Genomic DNA, 24,980 nt, shown 5'->3' on the forward strand with positions numbered 1-24,980 from the left:
TATTTTTATACTGAATAAATTGATTGCTGTTTATATATGATTAAAAGCAAGCAAGAGGGATTGTGTCCGCCTTTTCCAAATTTAGCACGAGGGACTTTGTAAGTGTGTGAATGAGGGAGGGGTGGGGAGGAACACTGAATCTGTAACCCTGTCGAAAATTTGTTAAATTTTGAATTTTACGCATTAGTCAGTATGTATCTTTTTAGTAAGGAATTTGTTGATGTGCAAATGATTACATGTATTCTTCTTTGTTCTGCACTAATAATTCATTATAATACAGATTCACCTTGAAGGAATTGATTGAAATTCGATACAACTTTAACTAACCTTGACTACTGGAGACAAGTTTCTCTGTTTGCATCTGTGTATTTAATACGAGTCTGATACATCTACTTTCTTAAAGGCACTGTCCTCCAGATTTTGGCTAAAATACATTTCTTTTAAATTGAAGTTTTGTCATATGAACACTAGAATATGAATATTTGTTTCTAAACTATTTTAAACATTCAAAATCAAGAAGAAAAAAGATGACCTTGTCGGGTATCGAACCCGAACTACCACGACAGTAGAAAGATTTTCTGCTGCCGTTACCAGTAGCGCTATGGAGGATTTGCTGTTGAATACACGTTAAAAATAGATATTTAGAATCAAGGTAATTTACCTCAAGTAAAACGTGACACACCCTTTTCAATTTTCATCCTAAAAAGTAGTAAAAACAACTAGTTCTCAGGTGTTTCCGTAACATATAGTCTGTCAGCAATTAAGTTTCAAAGTATTCTTAAGAAATATAGCATAAATTTTAAGATATCTAAAACAATCTGTTTTGTTGTCGAACGATGTGGAGGTCAGTGCCTTTAAAGTACATCAGCTTGTCTTTTTCACTTTGTTTGTTTCAAGTATAAACTACCACAGGTGGGATCCTATTTTTGATATTTAATATAGTATCATAATTACGTGGTTGTATTTGTTGAACTAACAACACAGGGATAAACGGATTCGTCTTTTCATATGCATTTATTTTCCTGTTGACGTCAAGGCCTCAATTTTATTACTATTAACTTTTGATTTCCCGTTCCGATATAAAAAATATCATCAATTGGAAAACCAGTCGATTATTACCTTGTTTCAAAAATAAACCTTCGAAGTTTTTAAACTTTGATTGGCCCAACTTGTACATGTTATTTATTAATTGCGTATATTGCCAGATAATTGTTTAAGCATTATAAATGTAGATTTCATCATAGACAGATTTCTTTTCAATTCCAGTAATAATTCCAATCTGCCCACTTCCACGGTCTTTTACGGAATGAATCTTGAATCTATAGATCAAACGTATATCTGCCAATTTCTACGGTATAGTAAAATATACATATATATTTTTTATTTATTTATTTACAGCCAAGACTCCGCAGAAGTATACAACAAACATTTACATATTGAAGAAGTACACAGTCCTCTAGTAGGACAAGTGACTGCTATTTTAGATTAAGCAATCATTGTTATTGTTATCTACGAAACTCAGTATGAATAAACATTCAATAGAAAAGTGCATAATAAATGATGACAGAATATCAATATTTCTATGTATTCTCTATCTTTTTGTCTTGGAAACAGTCACAGACCTTCATGTTGGTGGATTTACATTCGCAGTGTTTATATCAAAGCTCTTTCAATTGAATATATATTTTGTCAACTTTTCTGTACAGATTTCAGACATGCATAACAAAAATGTGCCTTGCATTCATTTACATAACTGCACTATAAATATTATAAAAATATAAAAAAATTAGAAAATGTGAACATTCAACAGACAGACATTCAAGTAAATTCTGATTCTATCTCTTTCTTGTACATTTAAAGCCGAACTAACTGCCTTTGCTTTTTTGCACTTTCGGTGTAACATCTGTACGGACGAATCTGATATGAATCATGTTACAGACTTTCCGGCTTGTCCTTCATATCAAATTCGGTGTCCATAAACTGGCTACAGAAAAAGTGCACGTTTTTCTTTTTTTCTCTTTTCCTTTTTCTTTTTCTATTTTGTTTTTGTTTCTTGTTGTGTTTTTTGTCTTTTTGTGTTTTGTATTTTTTGTTTGTTTGGCATTTGTGTGCGCGCGCTCACTCGCGAGTAGGCGTGCATTATCAAAGTAATTGTTTCATCAATATCCACATGGAAACAAAACACATATTGATCAATTTATCTTTGGGGACAAGATTGTTACATCCACTGCCCTGTGAATGGTCATTAGCTTTGTTTCTGTCTCTGTAATCTGAAAGCAAGAAATATGTACCGTGTTAATAAATATTTTTCACTGTAAATCTGAATAGATATTCAAACTTGGATTGTGAATGAAAATAAATTGTGTCATTCTTATATAGTCTACTTGCATCGAATTTTGATGAAAACAATGGCCCGGGGTTTCCCTACGTTACACGGAATATTTATATAAAAGGATGAAGCTTTAATTTGAATTTATGTATAGAAATATTCAAATCTTTCAGTTTTAAAAATGCTTAGATTACATTTAAATATTAGATATTATATATATATAAGTCTTTAACGTCTAGTCACAAGAATATGCTACTTTTGATGAAATACGAGTATGAAAAGAAACTTATTGAAATACTGAAAGGATTAAACTCCATGCCTTGGTTCTGTCCAGTATATTTTATCTCTTAACGTCTTTTTTTTATTTTCGTACTTTTGTAAAATGACGAAATTCCGTTTTTTACTAAAACTAAATGTAAACACACTGAAAATTTTAGATATTAAAACTGGACATACAAGGACACTCCCGGAGACAGTATGGAGGATCTTCTGCAGGTATCCTCGCACAGATGAATGTACATGTTTTGCATGCCTTTCCATTCCTGGACCAGTACTCGTCCGTGTTGCAGTACAATTTGGAATCTGCGAGGAAAATAGAAAAAAAGTGTTTACAGTAGTGTACATTGGAACATACCCTGAAACACGAAACATGTAACAAACAACAACGTTAAAATACAAAAACAAACGTGAAACATACCGGCTAAACATGTCAATATGCTGAGAAAAATGAAACAAATCCTAAAAACAGTAACACGCAGCATGTTAACATTAATAATTTATATCCTATGTGTAAAGTGAAAGTTTTTCACCGACAGCCATGATATTTCTGCATTGCATTCTATGCAATCTATAATCATGCAACTATTTGCTAACACTGAAGTTTGGCTGATATACAGATAAGTTCTTATTAGATCTTTTTTCAATTTAGATCACCTTTTATAAAATATGGCGATGATTAGTTTAGCCGCTGTGAGCTGTTTATTACCTTACCATGACATAAAAGGTCCAGGAAGTCATCTATATCCCCAGCAATATTATCATTAAGTTCAAGCAGGTGATGTTGATCTGTGGCGATATTTGTCCAGAATTTTGGTGGTGGCTTTGTCCCACGGACTGCAACAAACGTTTTGAATTTCTTCAGTTCCTTCAGTGTACTTTCTTCCTTATCTATCCTGGAATTGTTATCCACAACAAAGAGCAGTTCTAATGCTGCTGTTACAGTTTCATTTGTAAAGTTTGATACCGCTCCCATCAAATGTTTATATGGTATTACATTTCGTTCCAAACCGGTACGTTTAACCTGAGCGATCTTTAAACCGATGTTTGTAAACCAGTTGTCCGAAATGTTTTTTTTCGTATCCAGTACATTGCTTAAAATGGTGTCCATTATGTCCAAACGTATATTTGTGTCTTCACGTGTACTTTTTATAATTTGAAATATAAAATTTCGTTGTACATTAAATGTGTCTATTGTCTCGCTGAGGTCCCAGACAATGAAAGCCCAGAACGGTTCGCATGTCTGCTGATCATTAGTATGTAAGTCTGAAATAGAAATAAGATTTTAAACAATTTTAAACTTATTAAAAGGTACTTTGATATTTCTCAATATCACATTGTGGCATATTTTTTACTATCAGGACATTTTAAAGCAGATGTTGTGTACATGCGTTTTCCTTTCTATTCGCGAAGTTTTCCATTCAGATTGACTTTAAACCAGGATTTTATTCCCCTTTTCCGATGGCCAATCTATTTCGGAAATCCGCAAAACCCTTTACCCTTTGTAAAAAAAGACCCCTGATTGCAAAAAGCCGTAACTGAAGGTCACGTACAGCAGTGTTTAATCAAAATGCGAATATTTCCGATAGAATTATTAAAACGTTTACAGGACTACTGACAGACATAGATGTATCTGGTTTTTACCCTTTTGACCTTGATTTTTACAAAAATGTTGTAATAAGTATTTCGGATGTGTTTTAACCAAATCACAAGAAACTAAATACAATACTGTAAGCCTGAAGGTAGAGAACGGATTCATCAAACATCGCAATATTGTCGTAGTGTAGATACGATAAAGATTTGAAGAAGTCGTGTTTTTATGTATTTTTTATTCTTACCACTCCTGACCTTTGAGGTTATGCGAAAATGAATTTGATATGAGACACTTATTGAGATTCAAGACAGGAGCGTACTACGGTCCTTAAAAATCTTAAAAAACCTGATAAATCTTAAAATAATATACATGTAAGGTAGTGGAGGAATCAAAATCTCTATCATTAGAATTTATTGATTTGAGTCATGTGTTATTATTTTTATTATTATTATACCAGATTTATATAGCGCCCTTTCCATGATCAATTTCACGTTCAAAGGCGCTTTACATAGTTCAAATGCAGCCACACAGGGCGTATAATTCATCCTCTACTAGTACAGACACAGAGCGATCTGACCAGAGGGACAGAGTGAGACAAAGCCCCCACGACAGAGAGATCAGAAATCAGATAAGGCTTGTCCGGCTAACTTAGCCTAGCTCGTTGCGAATAGACAGCCTGGTTCTTTAACGTGCCCAGTGTATAGCACTGATACACGCAAGGATTGTCTGGGTTCCTGACCAGTACACCTCTAGTTGGGTGGGAAACACTGAAAAGCGTTTCTGAAAATTCCCGAGTAGCTGCCGGGGATCGAACCCCCGACCTCAGGATTGGAAGGCAAGTGTGCAAACCACTGAGCTATCCGTCCACCACAACGTTGTTGTTCCTTTTATTTTTTTCTGAAATATCTACATCTTTCATTATTTGAGATAATACGTAAAATCAAAACAATTTTCTAGGTATAAAGGTAAAGTAATAAAGATGCTGATCCTCCCAAGATATAGAAGAAGTGAAGACAGGGGTGTAAACTTAAATTTAATAGTTGAAATATACCCTCCTGTGTTAAAACACAAGGTAAAATCCCAAGACATACAATAAATACAACTACAGACCAATTATACGTCATTCCCTCGGTATTAAAACTGGGATAAATACAGGAATGTTTTGTAAACATGTTCATCACAATAGGACACGTGTAAATTAGAATGAGCATTATATTTCATGCGGTATTTTTATTGGAACTACTAAATTTCAAGCTCAGTATAATGATTTTTTTTTCTTCAATAAGTTACCTGCGTAAAAGCATAGACATATTTATATCCTTAACGTTTTTAAACAGTAACCTATGTCAGAAGACGTTTAAATGGCGATCTAAGTCAAGTTAAAACAGTATCGAGTGATTATACCGACTTAGATTGCAAAAACGACATTGAGCTTTTGAAAGTATATTGCTCTTATTGGTTAAACTGGGGGCGTTCCAGAACGATTTCTTTAGGTGATGTATACGATATCATATTGGCGTAACATGCTTTCAGTTTCATTTCTAAATAATATTGCTCTGTGCTCACCTATATATCTACAATGCCTACTTGAATGTAAAAATATGATCTATCACTGTGTAGGTGTGACGTTAAACCCAACTAAAACGTAAATTTTCGACTTCCCTGTTTAAGAGCAAAAAACAGATTTGGTTGTAAGACTAAAACACCAATCATAAGATCAAATGAGGTAGCTTTATATGGTATCTATAATAGTTTGTCCCATCCTGACCGCTTCGCTCATGACACGCACTATGTTATTTTTTAACTTGAACCAAGTTAAAGATTTTACATAAGTATTAATGATGGCGAATTGAACAATCTCTAGTCTTGTTCAAGGCTCAGCAGTTAGACAGGCCTTAATGTAGTACAAAAAGGAAACCAGTGGACTGAGATATAATCTTTAACAAAAGTTGGTTTGTTATGACAGTAAACAAAACCTTAAAGGAGAAAACAAAATTGCTGGCAACAATGTTCGAAATAGATAAATAGAATATTTCTTTCTAAAAACAAAATTTTGGAATCATCCTTTCTACCGAATAAAATTGTTCTGTATATAAAGATATTATTGCGTTGTAAATAAACAAAATGGCTAATGTACTGAAAATTGATTTAAACGCTGCTACTGTTTTACAGGGCTAAACGAAAATACAGACTTTTAAAGTCTAAGTTTTAGAAATAAAACGTTGACCATTCCGGATTAACGTGAGATTAAAATGTACACATACAAGTTTATTTCTGAACACTTTGAAATATTTTAATACATGTAACGCGAAGTCATGTAATTGTATTAATCTCCGTATGTAAAGTGTAATAGATACTAGGTTGTAAACTATGTACTGCCATATACGCTATAAAATGAAATCATTGATAGGCTACTTACTGGTTACGCGAAGCTAATGAGAAAAAAGTGTCTTCTCTCTGGTGAGAGACACCTAGACTGAATAGACGACCTAAAGCTTTTAAAATTAATTTTACTCACACAATGCTAGTTTTACCCAGCCGTTTTACAGCGCAGATGAACGTTTAATCTTTAATAATATGTCTGTATTTTTATGCCCCCCTTTGAAAAAGGAGGGGTATATTGTTTTGCAGATGTCGGTCGGTCGGCCGGTCTGTCGGTCAGTCGGTCGGTCGGTCGGTCGGAATGCAGATCAATCCGTATCCGGATGATATCTCAAGAACGCTTGGGCCTAGGATCATGAAAGTTGATAGGGAGGTTGGTCATCACCAGCAGATGACCCCTATTGATTTTGAGGTCTGTAGGTCAAAGGTCAAGGTCACAGTGACCCTGAATAGCTATAGTAAAACGGTTTCCGGATGATTACTCAAGAACACTTGGGCCTAGGATCATGAAAGTTAATGGAGAGGTTGGTAATGACCAGCAGATGACTCCTATTGATTTTGAGGTCAGTATGTTAAAGGTCAAAGTCACAATGACCCTGAACAGTAAAACGGTTTCCGGATGATAACTCAAGAACGCCTTGGCCTAGGGTCACGAAAGTTGATAGGGAGGTTGATCATGACTAGCAAGTGACCCCTATTGATTTTGAGGTCAGTATGTCAAAGGTCAAGGTCACAGTGACCAGGAACAGTAAAATGATTTCCAGGCAATAACTCAAGAACGCTTGAGCCTAGTGTCAGGAAATTTGACAGTTAGGTTGGCGATGACCAGCAGATGACCTCTATTGATTTTGAGGTCATTAGATCAAAGGTCAGGGTCACATTGGCCAGGAACAGTTAAATGGTTTCAGATCTTCTTGTCCAAAACCATAGGGCCTAGGGTTTTGATATTTGGTATGTAGCAAAATCTAGTGGTCTTCTACCAAGATTGTTCAGATTATACCCTGGGGTCAAATATGGCCCCAACCCTAGGGTCACATGGTTTATAAAGACTTATATAGGAAAAAACTTTGAAAAACCTCTTTTCCAAAACCACAGGGCCTAGGCTTTGATATTTTGTATATGACATCATCTAGTGGTCCTCTACTAAGATTTTTCAAATTATTCCCCTAGGGTCAAATATGGCTCCGCCCTGGGGGTCACATGGTTTACATATACTTATATAGGGAAAAACTTTGAAAATCTTCTTGTCCAAACCACAAAGACTATGGCTTTGGTATTTTGTAATGTAGCATCATTTAGTGGTTCTCTACCAAGTTTGTTCAAGTTATCCCTTTCGGGTCAAATATGGCCCCGCCCCAGAGGTCATATGGTTCATATAGACTTATATAGGGAAAAACTTAGAATCTTCATGTCCATAACTTACATCATTCAAATTTGGACCACATGTATAGTTTTGAGTGGCAATGTGAACCTTGACATGAGTTGACCTTGATCTTGACCTAGTGACCTACTTTCACATTTCTGTATCACAGCCTTCAAATTTGGACAACATGCATAGGTTTGTGTACTGAAAAAAACTTTGACATTGTTATTGACCTAGTGACCTACTTTCACATTTTTGAAGGTACAGACTTCAAATTTGGACCACATGCATAGTTTTTTGTTCCAAAATAAAATTTGACCTTGATTTTGACCTAGTGACCTACTTTCACATTTCTCAAGCTACAGCCTTCAAAGGACCACTTGCATAGTTTTGTGTTCCGAGTAATCTCTTGTTAAGTTAATAGGTTAAAGGTCAAGGTCAGATTAAACCAGAATGGTAGAACTTTTGATTAGATTACAGTGAGCATATAATTTCTGTTCCTTGTGCAATTACTGAATGCATCAAGGGGGGGCATTTCGTGTTCGACGAGCTCTTGTTTTTCTTAAACTTGGTTCATACAGTTTTATTATCTGAGAAGTGATTGTTATTTTGTTCAAACTCGATCTGATCGAGGCTCATACGTGATAATTAGAAATATTTTATCTGCGCAATAGAGCATGAATTTTTTATAGATCTTACACAGCCCTTCTTATTATTTTAGATAAAGGTTACAACTGCTTCTAAGTTTTATTTTGTATAATATATTCATACATTCTTGTAAAGACTTTAATGAATTAACGATAAGTTTGTTATCACTCTGAACTGTATTATCCTGTTATTTTTTATGTTCTATAATTTTACTGTAAATAAAGGAGACTGAAATGAATGAATGAATGAATGAATGAATGAATGAATAAATAAATAAATAAATAAATTAAGAATAAGATCATATCTCTCATGCACGAGGCAACAGATATATAATTAACATAACTGAAAACATTTTAGTTAAGAACTCCTTCACACTCTTAATACATGTGCGATACTAACAGAGGTACATGCACATACGTATGATATTGAGGATAGGTAAAAATACAGCAAATCCCATGATTATATTTTTAAAGTATTACTAATGACTATTAGAGTTTGTTGTATATTTGCGCCGCGATCTGGATTATGGTTAGTATTTGGATTCCTATAAGTTGATAAAAATAGTGTTGTGACCCGGGTACATTTTTAATAAAATAGGTAGATGTATTTTATAGGCCTTTACATTCAACTGGTTATTTATGATGTTTATAGAGCTATAAGTTATGACGCACACATAAAGCATACTCAAGTGTTTGTACTTGGCGAGGCTCGAATAATACATCAAGGGAAACCAAGAACTAAAATTAGCCCAAACAAAATATTTCATGTGGTTTCCTTGATAACTTGATTTATCACATGTTCGACGTCGCGGGAGTGTAATAAAGCCATTACATAAAAATGATAATACACTAGTGTAATAAAGCTTTGACGTCGACATCATTTATAGTGTAGGAGACGTTGGTCAAATTGACTTGTTTAGATAGTAAAAGAAAGAAGAATTTTTGATGTTTTGACAGGAAAAGCTAACATTTGATAAAAAGAATATTACATTTATGACTTTCCACATTGAATTTATTAAACTCGTTGATAAAATTTAATAAAATGCTCGGCAGAGCCTCGCATTTTATTATTTTATTCAACGAGTTTAATCAATTCAATATGAAAATACACTCATGTAATATCCTCTATAAGTACAATACAACATGTAGGATAGGAGAGGCAAAAAAGCTCTATTTGATTTATATATGATAAAAAATTGGGGGAACTAAAAACAATTGATCTGAGTCCTGTATTTTTTTTTTCAAAACTATATATGCCTTTGATTCTTTAGATATTACATGTAGTTTTCCCATATAAGGGACTGGTGGTCCACTAAATAAGGTACAGGTTATTCTGACGATACCTGTAAAGATTCTAAGCTTTAATCAAACTAAAAAGAACTACAAAGTCGTCGTATGGATGATGAAAAATATACCTTTCTGAGACAAAACACTAGGTAAAATCCAAATAAATACGATAAATACTATAAACACCATGACTTTAGATAAAGTTACGTCCTTCACACTGTAAAATAGACTGGTTATGGATATGTAAATTTTTGGATATGATTATGTTATGAAATGCTTGTGCAATGTATAAAAGATGTTTGTTTACACCACGTGATAAAAATAATGAAATGGATTGGCTGTTGTTTACATCACCTAAGGTAAGAGTCTAGTCTGAACCGGTGTCAGGGTAGATATCTCCCTGCACCTGTTTACACATATTTCCGAAGATTTACGTCTCTTTTTTTTAATTATGAGTTGAATTCAACCAATTTGAAGTTTCTACATGATTATTTATGTTTAATTTATTGGAGCAAGTAAGTTTGACCAGTATTTTATGACTTATATATGGATTTTTAACGTCTTCCTTTTCTTAACAGTAAAATGAAGATACAGGTAAGGCTTAGAGGGAGGACAACTATAAAATATCAGATCATAAAATAAGTCATCCCGATAAACCAGATAAGTAAGGCTAAGGTGTCTATAAATAATGTTTGGACTACTTGTTTTTTGAAGAAAACAAAAGCCACACAAGTGGAATAGAACGAATCTGTAGCATGCACATATCTGGAATTCTTTCGTTAAAATGCATCACCCGTCCAAAAAGGGAAGCATCATAATGTGAGACATGAGGCCTCACGTTCTCGTTTCATGCAATTGTCTTGTACTTTCAGAAGTTTTTCATTTTTGATTTCAAAATTCATTCATTAATATTAGGTCACGTGGTTGTTTCTGTTAGCGAAAATTTAATTGTAGCTTTCGCATGGATTCTTTATGAAAGTACGCAATGTCAGCCTGAATTATTCAACAGTTCAATCAACAATTACCTGCTGTATTAAATCAAATCGATGTTTTCTTGTTATGTCCATTGTTGACTGTATAAAGATTTATCAAAGTTTATATCAGTCGAAAATTGGACAGTTGTCAACCATCTTGGAATTTTCGTACTTTTTCACCGGGTGACTAATCTCTTTGTAGGCGGACCGAAATCGCTTTAAACTCTGTAGAAATAGTTAGCCGATAGTTAGCTATTTATTTTCAAGTATTTAATATCTAATACTTGGCATGCACTGATGAATTGCAGCGTTCTATATTATTTTATTATTACATGTTGTTCGACTTACACTTGTTTTCACTTGTTTAGAGCAATCTGATCACCTCGGCCTTTATGCTACGCAATAGACCTCTGACATAATAAGGCGCCATCTTGGACTACTTTCAGTCAAAATGGCCGCCCCCTGTCATCTCTGTGGGAGTAGTGCTAGAGATCTCTATCTGCTATCCGGGAGGAAGAAAAGCGAGGATGTTCTTGAAGTGATAGCTGTCAACTTTAGTTTTGTATCTATAATACAGAAAGTATGCAGAAATTGTTGGAGGACATTAGAGCTTTTCGCAGGTCTTAAAAGGTGAGGATAGTCTCAATTTTTCGACGTTTCACAAACAGGCATATAAATGATAGTACAGTATAACTGTTTCTGCATCTCGAGTAGTTAGGTTCCTGTTTGACAACAGTTTCAACAAACAACAAACAGCCGATGAGTTTAATTGCAGAAACAAATTTATAAAATGTCAACGAGGAAAGTTTAAGATTTATGGCAACATAGATTCATTATCAGATACTTTGGACATGTACCAGAAAACATACCCAATTGATTTGTTTTGGGTTTTCCCAACAGAGATATAAACAGATTAAGTTTGCATGTGTAACAGTCTCAGGAAAAATTTGCAGCCTCGACCAGGAAGGTCACCCGATACGAGAACCGCTACAAATGTAATAAATAATGGATGATAAAACACAGTACAAAGTTACTTAGTCAAAATAATGTTCAGATTGTTTTAAATTTGCGACGGGCAGTTTAAACGTCAAAACTTTGAAGGACCAAAATAATGGGAGGATAAATCACAGTACACAAACATGTAAAATTATTGTTTTTATCGCTTACGCATATTGGAGTGTACAAGGTAAACATTAATCGTGTACAGTACATAAATAGGTTTAAATCACCAGAAAATTCGTAATTTTGGATATTGTTTAAAAAGTTTGTCATAAAATCAATGAGGAATTGAATTCCCTTTCGATACATGTAAGTTTTATTTGAATCTATGGCTAACTTGTGAAATAATCGGCATTGAAACCTATCGGATGTATGATGTAAAGCATCAGCACATGAAAGTTCAACGGAAATTGTTTCAGTTATGTTGGTCTTTTGAGTGACACATGAAACATATCTTTTATTTAAAGGTCTGTTAAAAACAATATGGCTTCGAAGAAAAGATGGATAACTCCAGATAAAAGTAATACACCAAAGAGAAGGCGTGCTACCGTGGCTGAACAGATTGTATCTTCATGTGAGAAGCGTGTGATCCAAGTGTCTTCAAGTGAGAAGCGAAAGAGCGTGATTGAAGTCTTGATGTCAAGCATAGAAAAATTGAAGTTGGGTAAGTTGATCAAACCTTTGCTCCCTTTAATTTTTTATACTGATACAAAGTTTTGATTATAGTGAGAAAAAGTACACTAATTATTCAGTGAGTTTTAACATTTGAAAAAAACAGGACATAAAATGATCTTTGTGGTAGTTGTGCACGTTTATGAATCCAATATTGATGGAACGGTGTTATTATAGCACATTACACCTTGACATAGTAAGCAGAAAGGAAAGTCGCCCTATATACAAATTTATGTCAGTCGGAGTGCACATCTATATTTATGGCAACATTGTTTTCTTCCAAAAGAAAATCCATGGATTGCCTTGAAGTTGATTATCTACCTTAATTCATAAACTTATTCAATAATTTTTTATGCAATTCCATAAGTCTGTAATCCATTTTGTGATTTGAGCAATGATTTCTATCTTCTAATCTTCATAGTTTGGTTGGTATTTCTTTTTAAATTTCAATTATTAACCAAAACTTGTGTTTCTTAAGTTAATAAGAGGTCAGACAGTATGTCAGATACTTCCGTTACAAAAGGATCAAAGAAAAAGTTGTCATTTGGCCCAGTAGATCATACATACTCAGGTACACAAATACTTCACTGTATTCTAGGGGTGAAGGTTCATTGTTAGAAGGAAAATCCTTTTTAATTTTTAGCCCATTTTTCAAATATGTGAAGAAAAATGTATGAAAAGACAATTGGGAAAATATTGCTAAATTTATACTGCATAAATTATTTCAAAACTACATTTTTGTTCATATGCACTCTTGATGCATTTTATATTGTGAGACAGTGACACTAACACCCCTAGTGTGTTCCTGTTCTTTTGTTTGTTTATTTTGATCTTTCTATTTAAAGCATTCTAAAGTAGGGGCTGTGAAGGAAAACTTAAGTATTGCAAATTATTTCATCTTTAAAAGTTGAAATTAAAGAACTTTTGTTCACTTGAAATGAACATTTTGTCAGAAAGCAGGTATATACTACAAATAAATTGAGAAAATGAACTGGATTTATCAGCTTTAGAAAGACATTATTATATAAATATTATAAACTGATTTCTTTCAGTTAACATAAACTAATTGGATCCCAAATAAAAATACACAGAAATTGAACTTTTATATAGTTTATACCTGCTCACAGACAGAGATTTCTTTATATAAATATGAGACATACGTGTTTTTTAACTAGTGCCTCTATTTACACATTTTGAACAGTTTTCAGTCAGTTGCTGTCCCTATTATAGAAAGTATTTATCCTGATTCATTGTTATTTAGTTCATTTTGTTATTTGACTGTTATAATTTTGTTACTTTAAGTATATGTTCTGACACATACATCTGTCTTTCTATCTGTCTGTCATATCTATATATATCTCAGTAACCATTCAAGGTATGGCATATGCTAAGGTTTTGATGAGATGATATGCAGTGTGTATGAAACAGGTCATTAGAGTACAATGTTACAAATGATGCTCAAAGGTGTAATTTACCTCTCATATTTCATATATGGAACTTAACATTTTAACCTTACAAGGTATTGATTTCAATGGTAGCATAACAGTAGGCGGCTATGAGATGATGTGAAGATCTTTAGATCAAAGGTTAAGGTTATAGCTAGGTCAAATCTGTGTCATATTTTGTGTTCAGAGCATAATAACCATTTGAGGTATTCTCGGAATAGAGATAGATAAGTTTATTAATGTGAGAAGTTCTCTTCCCCGCCCACTTCAAAAAATATCTTCACTAGTATTATTCAAATACATGTTGATAGGTAATGGTCTCAAATTGTTTTCAAATTTCAATTCTGTTGATTGTATGTTTTATCAGGATCACAGCTTCAAAACTGTTTCTGTCACATCACACACACGAATTTTGTATATTCTTACTCTTCTGTTTCTATAACTGTTCGACAATTGCTATGCATAGCTTTGTATAGCTTTGGTTTAAATGTTTGGTTATCGCATGACATGTTATTTCTTTGTGTATAAGCCACATTAACCCTTACCCTGCTACATTTCTATAATAAACTTGTCCAGTTTTCAATTTGGACAAAACCATTAACTGTTATTAAAAAGGGATGCATACCAAAAACGTGCTGACCAACAGTGCAGGTCAGGATCAGACTTCATGGATATGCAGGCTGATCATGATCTGTAATGTTCCAGAATATTAAAAAGATAAATAATTCTTTACTGATATACACCAGAATGGTACTGTGGCTTAATCACATTAAATTGTGTTTTTTACAATTGTTATTTACAGTAATTGGATTGTGGTGATACAGTAGACGAATCAAAGGTAAAATATACTATTTGATAAGAAAATTATTTTTGACATCTGGGCTCATATTCATAAAGCTCCTAAGGATATAGGAAAATCCTTACCGGTAACTTTGTAAAATTTCCTAAACAACATAGCACAAAAGAAATTACTATGCCAGACTGTATGTGACAATATTGTTAGACATTCCAACTATCTCGACGATTGTCCACAAAATGCTATGGAACTTTTCCCTCAGTTAGTCCTTTAGGGAAAATTTTTCTTTTGGAGCTTTATGAATACCAGCCCTGGTCATTTGACCACCCATCACATGCTATAAACATAAACTTTTAAGTTAGTTAAAAGACTCGCTCTGATGAATGTATTTATAAGGCTTGTGTATTAGAAAGAATGTTTTAACTGTACAGCCTTTTCATTGAATTTCTTTAGTATTCTGTATTTTTTGGTAGGCGCATAAACCGTATACATTCAAAAAGTCCAGTATATGTAGTATAAATGTAGTAAAATTTCGTTATGATACGCTTTTAATGTAAATGATTATGTTTTATATGATAAAAAAATTTTATATGCATTAACTTTACAGAGTTCCTCCATTAAATAAATCCAACTGTTTTTAACATAATTCAGTAAATCTCTTCCTGCTTCATGTCATTTCATTTGTATTTCCTATAAAGCAGTATCTGGGTGTAAGGATACCAAGGTTGTCAAGGACACAGGAACAAATGAAGAAGCAAAACAGAAGGTGGTGAATGAGATGGTGGCTGCATTCTCAGTTATGTCATCAAACCAGATGAGTATACTTTATCAGAAGTCCCACGATACTCTTGCTGAGCATCCTATGTTTGAAGCTGCTTACAATGAACTAGAAATCAACATCCCCTTCTTTTTAAGACTCATGGAAGCTATCATAGGGAACTCTGGTAACAAGCGAGCCACAATTGTAATGATTTATAGCATGATCTTAAACAGTCGCAACAACAAGGTGTCTGCAATACAAAGGGTGATTACAACGCTGGCTGTCAGATGTCATGCTGACAATATGGTATGTTTAAAAAATCTTTATAATTTATTTGTAAAACTGTTTTTCGTGATTTTGTATTTTTAATATAGCTTAGAAACAAAAGAATAACTCGTACTACTAGTATTGTAATGTTTATAATATGACCAAACCTCAAATTTTAAACATTTTCAGCTAAAAGAGAAATAATTTTTGAGCCAAAATATTTAGGTTATTGCATTACAAGGATGTTATAAAGCGTACAAAGTTGTGCATCGATCTTGTGTTATGTTTGGGATTGCACTAGCCTAGTGCCACTAGGTCAGGCCCTAACTTGGTAAAAAAATACATACAAAGTGTTGGACAGTTTGCATATATATCATGAAGGGTGTATGCATTTCAGCAAGAGTTCCATGGACACATATTTAAGTTGAAATAAAATTTAGTTAGTTAAAGTTATCCAGATTAAGATATACTTGGTTATATAATACTTCCATTTAATGTTATTTATTTTGTGAGTTCACATACTCATTTATGAAAATGATTAATCATAAAACAATTTTTGGAGATATTATCTAATTGAATGAAGGATGATATAAAATAAGTACGACGGCAATATGAAATGAATAGATTATAAGTAGATAAATCATCCTCGAATACCTTGCGAAGAATCACTCGAGTCAATGGTTTTAAATTTAATTTTTCAGCTTCTTAGTAGACTGAACAAGCTTCACATCACTATGTCAGTGGTCAGTAAAGGCAATATAATTACTGAGTGGGGAGATAATTATGGCAAGCGTTTAAAGAAATCGATAGCAGATGGAAATGATGGCAAGTTGAATGGGGACAATGTGGACATATTTGTGACAACAAATGACATTCGAATGACAAACAGGTCAAAAGACTATCATTTTTTTGCCACAGACTTTACACCATTGAAGGTGACACCAGAAGACTTCATGAAGAACGAATATTTGGTTACATATTTGGAAAATGAAAGGGATCCAAACATAACGCAGGAAGGTTTATGCCAGATGCAAGTGTATTTAAAGACAATATTAAACTTCTGGTAGCTAGAGATCTTATCACCCATCTAAACTTCAAATGGATGGACCTTGTTGTACCAAAGCATATTGACCATCCTCTTCAGGTAATTGATTATGCTATTTTTCAAATCAGATAAAATGTAACTTTTGTTATAGAGAGGTATTTATATGTTGATGAAGTCCATCTCAAATGACTTGTCCGTAGGACTGAATTTGTGTCCTGCATATGTAAAAAGTGCTTAACATAGGTTCATCTAATCTAAATCTAAATGTATAGATTGGGTGGAATTCAATTGTCGATTTTTTTTTTTATAAATAGTTTTTCTCCTAATCCAGTAAAAATCCCACAGAAGTTTAAGAGTATTCATTTTTAGCTCAACTATTTGAAGAATAGTCTAGTTATTGTACCCCCCCCCCCCCCCACAACAAAGTTGTAAGTGTGGGGGGGGGGGGGGTATAATGGTTTCAGGTTGTCTGTCCGTAGACGCAGTCTTGTGCGCACCATCTCTCCTTATCCCCTTGACAGAATTTAATGAAACTTCACACAAGTGATCAGTACCAACAGTAGTTTTGCATGGGGCATGTTAGGTTCTTTTAGAAAAAAAAATTTGCAGCGTTATGGGACTTTGTTTTTTTTTGTTACTATACTATATACATAGACACAATCTTGTGCGCACCATCTCTCCTCATCCCCTTGACACAATTTAATGAAACTTCACACAAGTGATCAGTACCAACCCTAGTTGTGCATGGTGCATGTTATATTCTTTTAGGAGCCCGCCCGCTTAGCTCAGTAGGTAAGAGCGTTGGTCTACGGATCGCGGGGTCGTGAGTTCGATCCTCGGGCGGGGCGTATGTTCATGCAAGTTAGTCAACAACTTATGCAGGTCTTGAATTGAAACTTCACATGACGTGTCTTCGGGGTTATAAAATTAGGTGATAGCATCAAGAGCCATGACTCTGACCTGCATTTTGGCCAAACTGGTTAAAGTTTTGCATGCAAGTACATATAGCTATTACTTACAGGCATAAACCTCTGTAAATTATTTCTACTTTTGTAGGTCCCTTACTTAGCTCACTGGATCAAGTGCTATAACTCTGACATGCATTTTGGCCAAATTATGTCCCCTGTGAACTTGAAAAACTTCTGGTTAATGTTTTGCATGCAAGTAATTATCTCCATAACTAATGCAGATGCTTGATTGAAACTATATCGATATTCAAACATTAAGAGTAATATTCTTGCTTCTAGGGCAACAATGCAAATACTCAAGCATTTGCTGTCTTACTGACAGCTCTTCATTCATAGTGAAGTAAACATTTCTGGGTATCCCAGTTTTGAACTATGTACTTTATTACAGATGAACAAGAATGTCAAGATAAAAAGTCTGTAATGTCATGTCAGTGACAATTCATGTTTGTATAGCTTATATTCTAACATAGCTCAATTTGATTTCCAGTTAAACAAAAAAGGAAATCAAGCTCTGTGTATTCTGCGTTAAAGAAGAGCACTTGTAAGGGAGCATTATGATGTCATATTGCCGCATGACGTCTGATACATTACTCCTCGTGTAAATGAAGTCCAACATAATATGTATTACAATATGTCAGTGAGCATGTCAGAATGAAAACAGTTAAGGCATTAAGTGTTTTATTGTCTAATTAACCATTGTTCATCGTTTAGATGGTTCAGTATTTAACGTCTAGGGCTAATGCCCTTGTGGTTTAATTCCAACGCATTTGAACTCAGAACCATGGTTAATTAGACGATAAACCACTTGAAGGCCTTGATTATATGTTAATTGTACATACCAGTATATGAAATAATACAATGAATATTTACATTCATCATACTTGTGTATTGTGTATTAATATACAGTTTGAAAATGGCTAATGCAGATGTTTTTGTTTTTTTAAAAAACTGTATCAAACAGAAAAATAAATGTACTTGATAACCTTTATAAAGAGTACTGAAAATGTTTAAAGCAATAAAAACATCTTATCAGCGAAGTTACTTCTTGATGGTCAAATAATATTTCTGTAGAATTTAATTAAACGGAAATTTTTCAAAATGTCAGAGAAATTTCTGAAATGTAGATGTTGCCTGATGTATCAATTAATGTTACGGGTTTGATTTATGTTTCTGTAATTAGATCAGTCTGTTGTCTATGTTTTACAAATGTTATGCCATCACTTCAGAACTGTATTTAGTCCATTATTTATTTAACAGTCACTAATGTTAAAGGGGCATGCTGCCAGATGAACATCAGAATTTCAAATAATCTTAAGTACATAGCATTTGATTGTTCAAAATTAAAATGGAATAACCTGTATTATGTTAAGGGGTGATTCTTAGATTTTTTTATCTTAGATATGGTATAAAGTACAGCTAAATTCATTGTAGTTTTTACCTAATTTACTTTTTGTGACTAACTTGTTTTAGAGCTTTTTATATATTTTTACTACTAAACTTTTGTTTTTATTGATAAACTGGATCTAAAAGGGTTTGATTTACTTCATTTCTTCTTTTTATGGCGATCATCAATTATTGATATTATCTAGCAGCCTGTCACTTAAAACATTTTCATGCTGAGGTTTTTTCAAACCTTCTGTTCTGCTGCAGATCTACAATTACTACAGCAATTTGTGGGGTCTCCTTTGAATAAGGTATTGTGATAACCAAAGTGCTGTACTAATTGTAGGCGCAGACAAGTTTCATTATTCTTAATGTAAAGAACCATGGCATTATCGAGCCCTTTTCTGTTTTTTGCTATGTCACTGTTATTGAAGTAACATTTGGCAACAGCCTTTTGTCCATTCCTTCCAGCTCTGCCAATTTCTTGTAAATACTTTTCCAAAGTTGTTGGTGGTCGCATATGCACAATTCTGGAAATGGATGGTGCGTTTAAACCCATACCTAGGGCTACAGTTGCCAGTACCAATCGCAGTTTTGGAGTTTCTTTACGTAACTCGTTTATTATGTGCAATTTCATATTTTCGGTATAATCTTTATGGTATTGAGCAACAATTCTGTTCTCTGGATCGGAACTGCCGACAGGAATGTATGCATCTTTACCTAGTTCATAGGTCAGATATTGAAAACAATATCCCAATGATTCTAAGTTATCACAGTACATTATTGTAACAGGGAAATCACTCTTTTTCTCTTTTATTTCCTGGGTAATGTCACACAGAATGGCATCATATTTTTCGTATTTGTGAATGTTGGACAATCTTTCCTTTTGCTCGATATATATATTCGGCCTGTCTGGATTAGCCAGAACCCTGGTGGTATTTCTCATTTGTAGAGTTTCTATAAGGGAGCTTATTGCGTTTGGACTTGCTGTTGCTGTAAGTGCCAAGTGTGGAATATTAGGGAATAGACATGTCAGCTCGCCAAGACGCTCAAAGCATTTCCTGAACTCGGTTCCCCTGATGAACAAATATAATTCAATAACGCAATTGCAATAAAAATAGAGATTGTTAATGTGAGCATTATTGTCAGGTCGGGAATCGAACCCGAGACCTCCCCATAACATTGTCAACATGTCTGGGGTGCTCTTACCATCTGAGCTACCTGACATGTACTGTTCACACTCGAGTTTTAAATATTGAGAAACAAATTTGAAACAAGTTACTAATGCAATGTGGTATATACATGTTCTATTGAATAACTTTGATAAGTAAAAAATGGTCACTAAACAAGTTTTAAAAAGAGCTGTCCGAGAACAGTCATTCTCAACTATTCAACACCGTAGTCTCTGAATAAATACAGAAGTGGAAAATGAGGCATAATTTTGTAATGATAAACTACTGTTATAATACCTATGTAGTGTATGTCAGATCATCACAGTGGATAAGTATGTAAAGTTCCATTTGATTCCCATTATTGTTTGAAATACCTGCTTATATACCAAAAATTACTAGGATATGAAGATTCAATCAAAGTGGTTAATGACACATAAAATTAACCAAGTTGAGATGATGAATTGTTACAGTGGAATGACTTTACATATTTTTCAGTTGGTCAAGCTAAAAACTGTAATATCAATTTACCATTCTGAAATCATATGTACTTCATCTACCACAGTGCAGCAAACAAGATCTCTAAATCTGGAGTTCCTCATCATTCTTCCCACTTCCTTGTTAAAAACAGTTTCAGGGTGCATGTAAATAATTTTAAATTTTCCCTGTCTGACATCTTGAAGACTTGCATTGGAAATAAAAGGTACAGTTTCATCTTCTGAACCAGACTCTGAGTCGGACCTGAAATATGTAAGAACATTTTCTATATGAAACCAGTGTAGGTGTTATTAGTGTTTCTATTTCCACAGCATAATGGACCATAGTTTTGTTTTAAGCTCTCTGCTGTTACCTTGAACTATATCATTGATCTTGATAGTTCTGATCAAAAGTAAAAATTTGTTTTATGCTGCTAACTTTTCATGTAATGTTGACACTGTGATATGTAACTTCATATATTAACCCTTACCTTGCTAAAATTCTATAATGAACTTGTCCATCTTTCAATTTACAGAGTACCATTCACTGTTAAAAGGGTTTTTTACCAAAAAAAAAAATACTGACATAATGGCAAACAGTGCAGATCATGATCAGACTGCACGGATGTAGAGGCTGATCATAATCTACTCTGGCCGCAAAGGCAGAATCAGTCGTGTCCAGCATGATAAGGGTTAATAATTTCAGCTGCTAAAATGTTTCATATAATGTTGCTGACATTGTATTATGTAACTTCATATATTAACTGTAATATGTAACTTCATAATATAATCTTGAATATGTAACTTCATATATTAATCCGTACCCTGATATATTTCTATAATGAACTTGTCCATCTTTCAATTTAGAGAGTACCATTAACTGTTAAAAGGGGTTTTTACCAAAAAAAATACTGACAATGACGAACAGTGCAGATCATGATCAGACTGCACAATGTGCAGGCTGATCATAATCTACACTGGCCGCAAAGGCAGAATCAGTCGTGTCCAGCATGATAAGGGTTAATAATTTCAGCTGCTAAAATGTTTCATATAATGTTGATGACATTGTATTATGTAACTTCATATATTAATAATTTATACTGCTAAATGGCTTCATTTAATCTTGTTGAATATGCAACTTCATATATATTTATAACTTATGACAATAATAAACATTACATTATCGATACAATTGTTATGAAATGCTGCCTTCTCTAATATAACGTTTCAAAATTTTAAACCTTGTGTTATTGAAAGCTTAATCAGTTTTTACCCTTTTCGGAATCCATAATATATGTCAGTTTTGCCAGAATTATAGGTCTGGTAAACATGTACAATAAAACTTGCCAATGGCTACTCTTGGGAAATCAAAAAATGGTATATGCTGTCAGATTTTCTTTCAACAGGGGAAATTTACTATTTTTAGGGTGACTGGATGATAAAATGTACAGAAGTGGTCTTTATATGCGGATGTTCTTCTGCACAACTTTAACTGTATTTGTAGCTATAGATTTCAGCTTAGCTTCAATACCCCTTTTCCAACTGTCTTGTCATTGAAAAATACACTAGGACCTGTGCTGTAAAGAACAGCAGAAGACTTTGTATGTACAAATGCATACTTAATTGGAAAATTTTAGTTATAAGTTCCAAAGTAACACGAAGTTGTTAACTTATGTAGATAAGAGGAACTTACACATTATCAGCTCATTGTTGAAATGAAGTTACTTTTGTTGCACTGGTATTCAGGAAACATGCAGGAATCCCCTTCTCACAAAGTGATGTAACCCTGTCCTGCATAAGTGAATTCAGTGGTGATATAATTATCACCACAAGCAGCTTATCCGCTTTCAGTGGTTTTTGAAGCAGCCAAGGGAGCACCTAAAACAATAAATGTAATGATTAAAAAAATTCTGGTGTTACTTTTTGTTCATCATCAATCATCATTTATACTGTAAACTAGGCATACTGTTAATTTACTGGATGAAAATTTACTGAAGTGCCATTTCTTTGGGGCCTTGTTTTGGGCACGTTTTGACCTGAACCCTCCTCGTCCTGGAACAAAACTGTTTCTGTCTTGCAGCTTATTTGTTACACACAATCTTTAAGCAAATTATGAATGTTGGGAGCTGTAGTGAGGGGAGGGGTGTTATTGGGGATGGGATATGCAGATATTCAGATTATCAATCCCTAGGTTCATGGTTCAAATCCCAGACTGGCACTTCATATTCATGATGAATGTCTTTCAAAAAATATGAGTACAGTACCAGTTTCATCCAGAACATAGGTATTTTCATATACCTTGGCCTTACTCTTTCGCCTAATAATGATGGTCCCTGAATATTCCACTATTTTGACCACATGTATCCTGCTGTTTAGTTAATTGATAGGATATTTCGGGACTGTCGCTGTCCAGTAGAGGGATGACAACTATAGAATATGAGATCATAAAATAAATCATTCAGATAAGCCAAGTGAGTAAGCCTACTTGCTGTTCTGCAAAATGAGCAAGTTATTGTAAAGATTTATCATATGTGTTTAGGGACTTCATTTTGGGTTTATTTCGAATTTATACCTCCAAGACCTGTTACTATTACTCCTGGTAATACTGATTCTGAGGAAGTAGGAAATACTTCATAGAAAGTTGAGATTTTTGTCACAGAATAGGACTTGAATAAAAATGTGTAGGCCGCCGGGTAGCTCTGATCGTAGAGCATTGGTGCGGTATTCCAAGGCCTTGGGTTCGAGTCCCGATCAGGCTGCAAATTTTACTCACCCTGTGACTATTTGTGTCTGTGTGTGTGTGGTGGGGGATATTTGGCACTTTAATGTTCTCTCTGGAAATATCAAAGTTCTTTTCCAAAAGTATTTACTCCATTACTTTGTTTCGGTTGTTTGAGCAACATATTTATAAAGGTTATAGAAAATCTATATAGGTTCTCCCAATAATTAAAAATATTTACTTAGGTAAACTAACAGACTTTCGAATTCATTTTACCAATTTATCAATGTTTTACAAGTGAATACCTGAAAAATCACGCTTTTTCCTGACCCTGTTGGAAAACAGGCAAAGTATCTCTTAGATTATAGAGGCTTTCCATTGCCTCAAGTTGTTTATCACTGAATTCAAAGGCTATTTTCAGACTTTTCTTAGCATACTCAATACTTTTCTGGAACGAGTCCACCATCTTGTTTGTTTATGTGTTAAACATGTGCATTGAAAATATTAGATGATAATTAACCGACAAAAATATTTGACATTTCTTTAATAATATGACTCATAATGAACGTAGCACTAAGAAAATCTATATAAAAGCATCAAAATAGAATTTTTCTTGACGGATACATTATTTGTTACTTTCATGCGAACGAAGACGGACATTTAACTCAGGCGAATAGCGTTGGTGTATTCTAGAGCTATACATGAGGTGTATTTACCGGAGTATACGGAAATGCCCGATGTTGCACGGTTGTTGTTTAGAGGTTAAGCTCCGCCTTATGTACATATAAGGAAATGTTCGGGTTCCAAACGACGTCTTGGTCGTCCAAAGTAAGTTCGTAGCCTCAACTCGCAATCGGGAAGCCTCGGCCATCTCCGGAATCCTCCGTTAGAATTGCGTAGCATAAAGGTCGAGGTGAACAGAGTGCTCAGCTCGGTTACGGACCTGTCCAGGTATTTCCGACTCGGTCCGCCAGCTACGCGATACCCTGACTGTAGGCCCTTGCCCTTGGTCTGTTTATTTGCTAGTCACCCCACCCATGTATACAACCGCTGGGGCACTATAGAATTTGGTGGCGGCTCAGCCGGATCCAGAACCACACATCCAAAATAGAACGTAACCTGTTGTTTTTACTACCAGTATTGATCGATAAGGGAGCGCGACATAAACATTTGTAAACTTGACCTAGATATTTACTACACTGATAGTATATTGAATTTTTTTAAACCACCCCAGTATACTGAGAAGTCGACGACTTGATTTAGCAAAAGCCACTTCCATTGATTTATTTGTAGAGACTGCAGCCTTATTATTTTGAATAAAATAGTGTACATGTTTAATCTAATATAAAATTTAGATTTCACTCAAGGTATTGAGTAACAGATAGCAACTTAAGGTTGTTTTTAAGCCTGGGTGAGTAAAAAATCAGTA

General features: G+C 34.1%; 3 protein-coding genes across 6 annotated transcripts; 1 reads left to right on the top strand and 2 right to left on the bottom strand.

Annotated features, from left to right (window-relative positions):
- Positions 1 to 1,374: 1,374 nt before the first annotated feature.
- Positions 1,375 to 10,162, bottom strand: LOC123549823 (uncharacterized). Its single transcript, XM_045338254.2, has 4 exons — positions 10,007 to 10,162; positions 3,320 to 3,871; positions 2,786 to 2,911; positions 1,375 to 2,270 (listed from the first exon to the last, which is right to left on the bottom strand). The coding sequence occupies exons 1-4, from the start codon at positions 10,065 to 10,067 to the stop codon at positions 2,143 to 2,145; spliced, it is 867 nt and encodes a 288-aa protein (XP_045194189.1). The 5' UTR covers positions 10,068 to 10,162; the 3' UTR covers positions 1,375 to 2,142.
- Positions 10,163 to 10,230: 68 nt separating this feature from the next.
- LOC123549824 (uncharacterized) lies at positions 10,231 to 18,837 on the top strand. Of its 4 annotated transcripts, none has more exons than XR_008371239.1 (6): positions 10,231 to 10,393; positions 11,221 to 11,482; positions 12,319 to 12,515; positions 14,771 to 14,806; positions 15,463 to 15,830; positions 16,493 to 18,837. XR_008371239.1 is itself a non-coding variant. In XM_045338259.2 (4 exons), exons 3-4 carry the CDS (start codon positions 15,543 to 15,545, stop codon positions 16,856 to 16,858), a joined length of 654 nt encoding a protein of 217 aa, XP_045194194.2. In that variant the 5' UTR covers positions 12,561 to 13,094; positions 14,771 to 14,806; positions 15,463 to 15,542; the 3' UTR covers positions 16,859 to 18,837. The 4 variants fall into 4 exon arrangements, 2 of the variants coding, with proteins under 2 accessions (XP_045194194.2, XP_045194195.2); XR_008371240.1 differs by having other exon boundaries at positions 15,466 to 15,830; XM_045338259.2 differs by lacking the exons at positions 10,231 to 10,393; positions 11,221 to 11,482; positions 12,319 to 12,515 and adding an exon at positions 12,561 to 13,094.
- Positions 18,838 to 19,431: 594 nt separating this feature from the next.
- LOC123550711 (uncharacterized) lies at positions 19,432 to 21,345 on the bottom strand. Its single transcript, XM_053546612.1, has 2 exons — positions 20,888 to 21,345; positions 19,432 to 20,263 (listed from the first exon to the last, which is right to left on the bottom strand). Exons 1-2 carry the CDS (start codon positions 20,998 to 21,000, stop codon positions 19,432 to 19,434), a joined length of 945 nt encoding a protein of 314 aa, XP_053402587.1. The 5' UTR covers positions 21,001 to 21,345.
- Between the last annotated feature and the right edge of the window lie 3,635 nt (positions 21,346 to 24,980).

The sequence above is a fragment of the Mercenaria mercenaria genome, chromosome 6 (assembly GCF_021730395.1).
Source record: "Mercenaria mercenaria strain notata chromosome 6, MADL_Memer_1, whole genome shotgun sequence".
In the NCBI taxonomy this organism is placed as follows: Eukaryota; Metazoa; Mollusca; class Bivalvia; order Venerida; family Veneridae; genus Mercenaria; species Mercenaria mercenaria.

What these genes read in the sequence shown, in the direction of transcription:
- LOC123549823 (XM_045338254.2), bottom strand. Translation starts at nt 10,067, where the DNA reads ATGGTGTTTATAGTATTTATCGTATTTATTTGGATTTTACCTAGTGTT. An exon ending in TAGTGTTTTGTCTCAGAAAG is followed by an intron (nt 3,872 to 10,006) that starts GTATATTTTTCA and finishes TTTCTATTTCAG; the next exon opens with ACTTACATACTAATGATCAG. An exon ending in CCTGGACCTTTTATGTCATG is followed by an intron (nt 2,912 to 3,319) that starts GTAAGGTAATAA and finishes TTTTCCTCGCAG; the next exon opens with ATTCCAAATTGTACTGCAAC.
- LOC123550711 (XM_053546612.1), bottom strand. Translation starts at nt 21,000, where the DNA reads ATGCACCCTGAAACTGTTTTTAACAAGGAAGTGGGAAGAATGATGAGG. An exon ending in GTACATATGATTTCAGAATG is followed by an intron (nt 20,264 to 20,887) that starts GTAAATTGATAT and finishes TTTGTTCATCAG; the next exon opens with GGGAACCGAGTTCAGGAAAT.
- LOC123549824 (XM_045338259.2), top strand. Translation starts at nt 15,543, where the DNA reads ATGGTGGCTGCATTCTCAGTTATGTCATCAAACCAGATGAGTATACTT. An exon ending in GATGTCATGCTGACAATATG is followed by an intron (nt 15,831 to 16,492) that starts GTATGTTTAAAA and finishes TTAATTTTTCAG; the next exon opens with CTTCTTAGTAGACTGAACAA.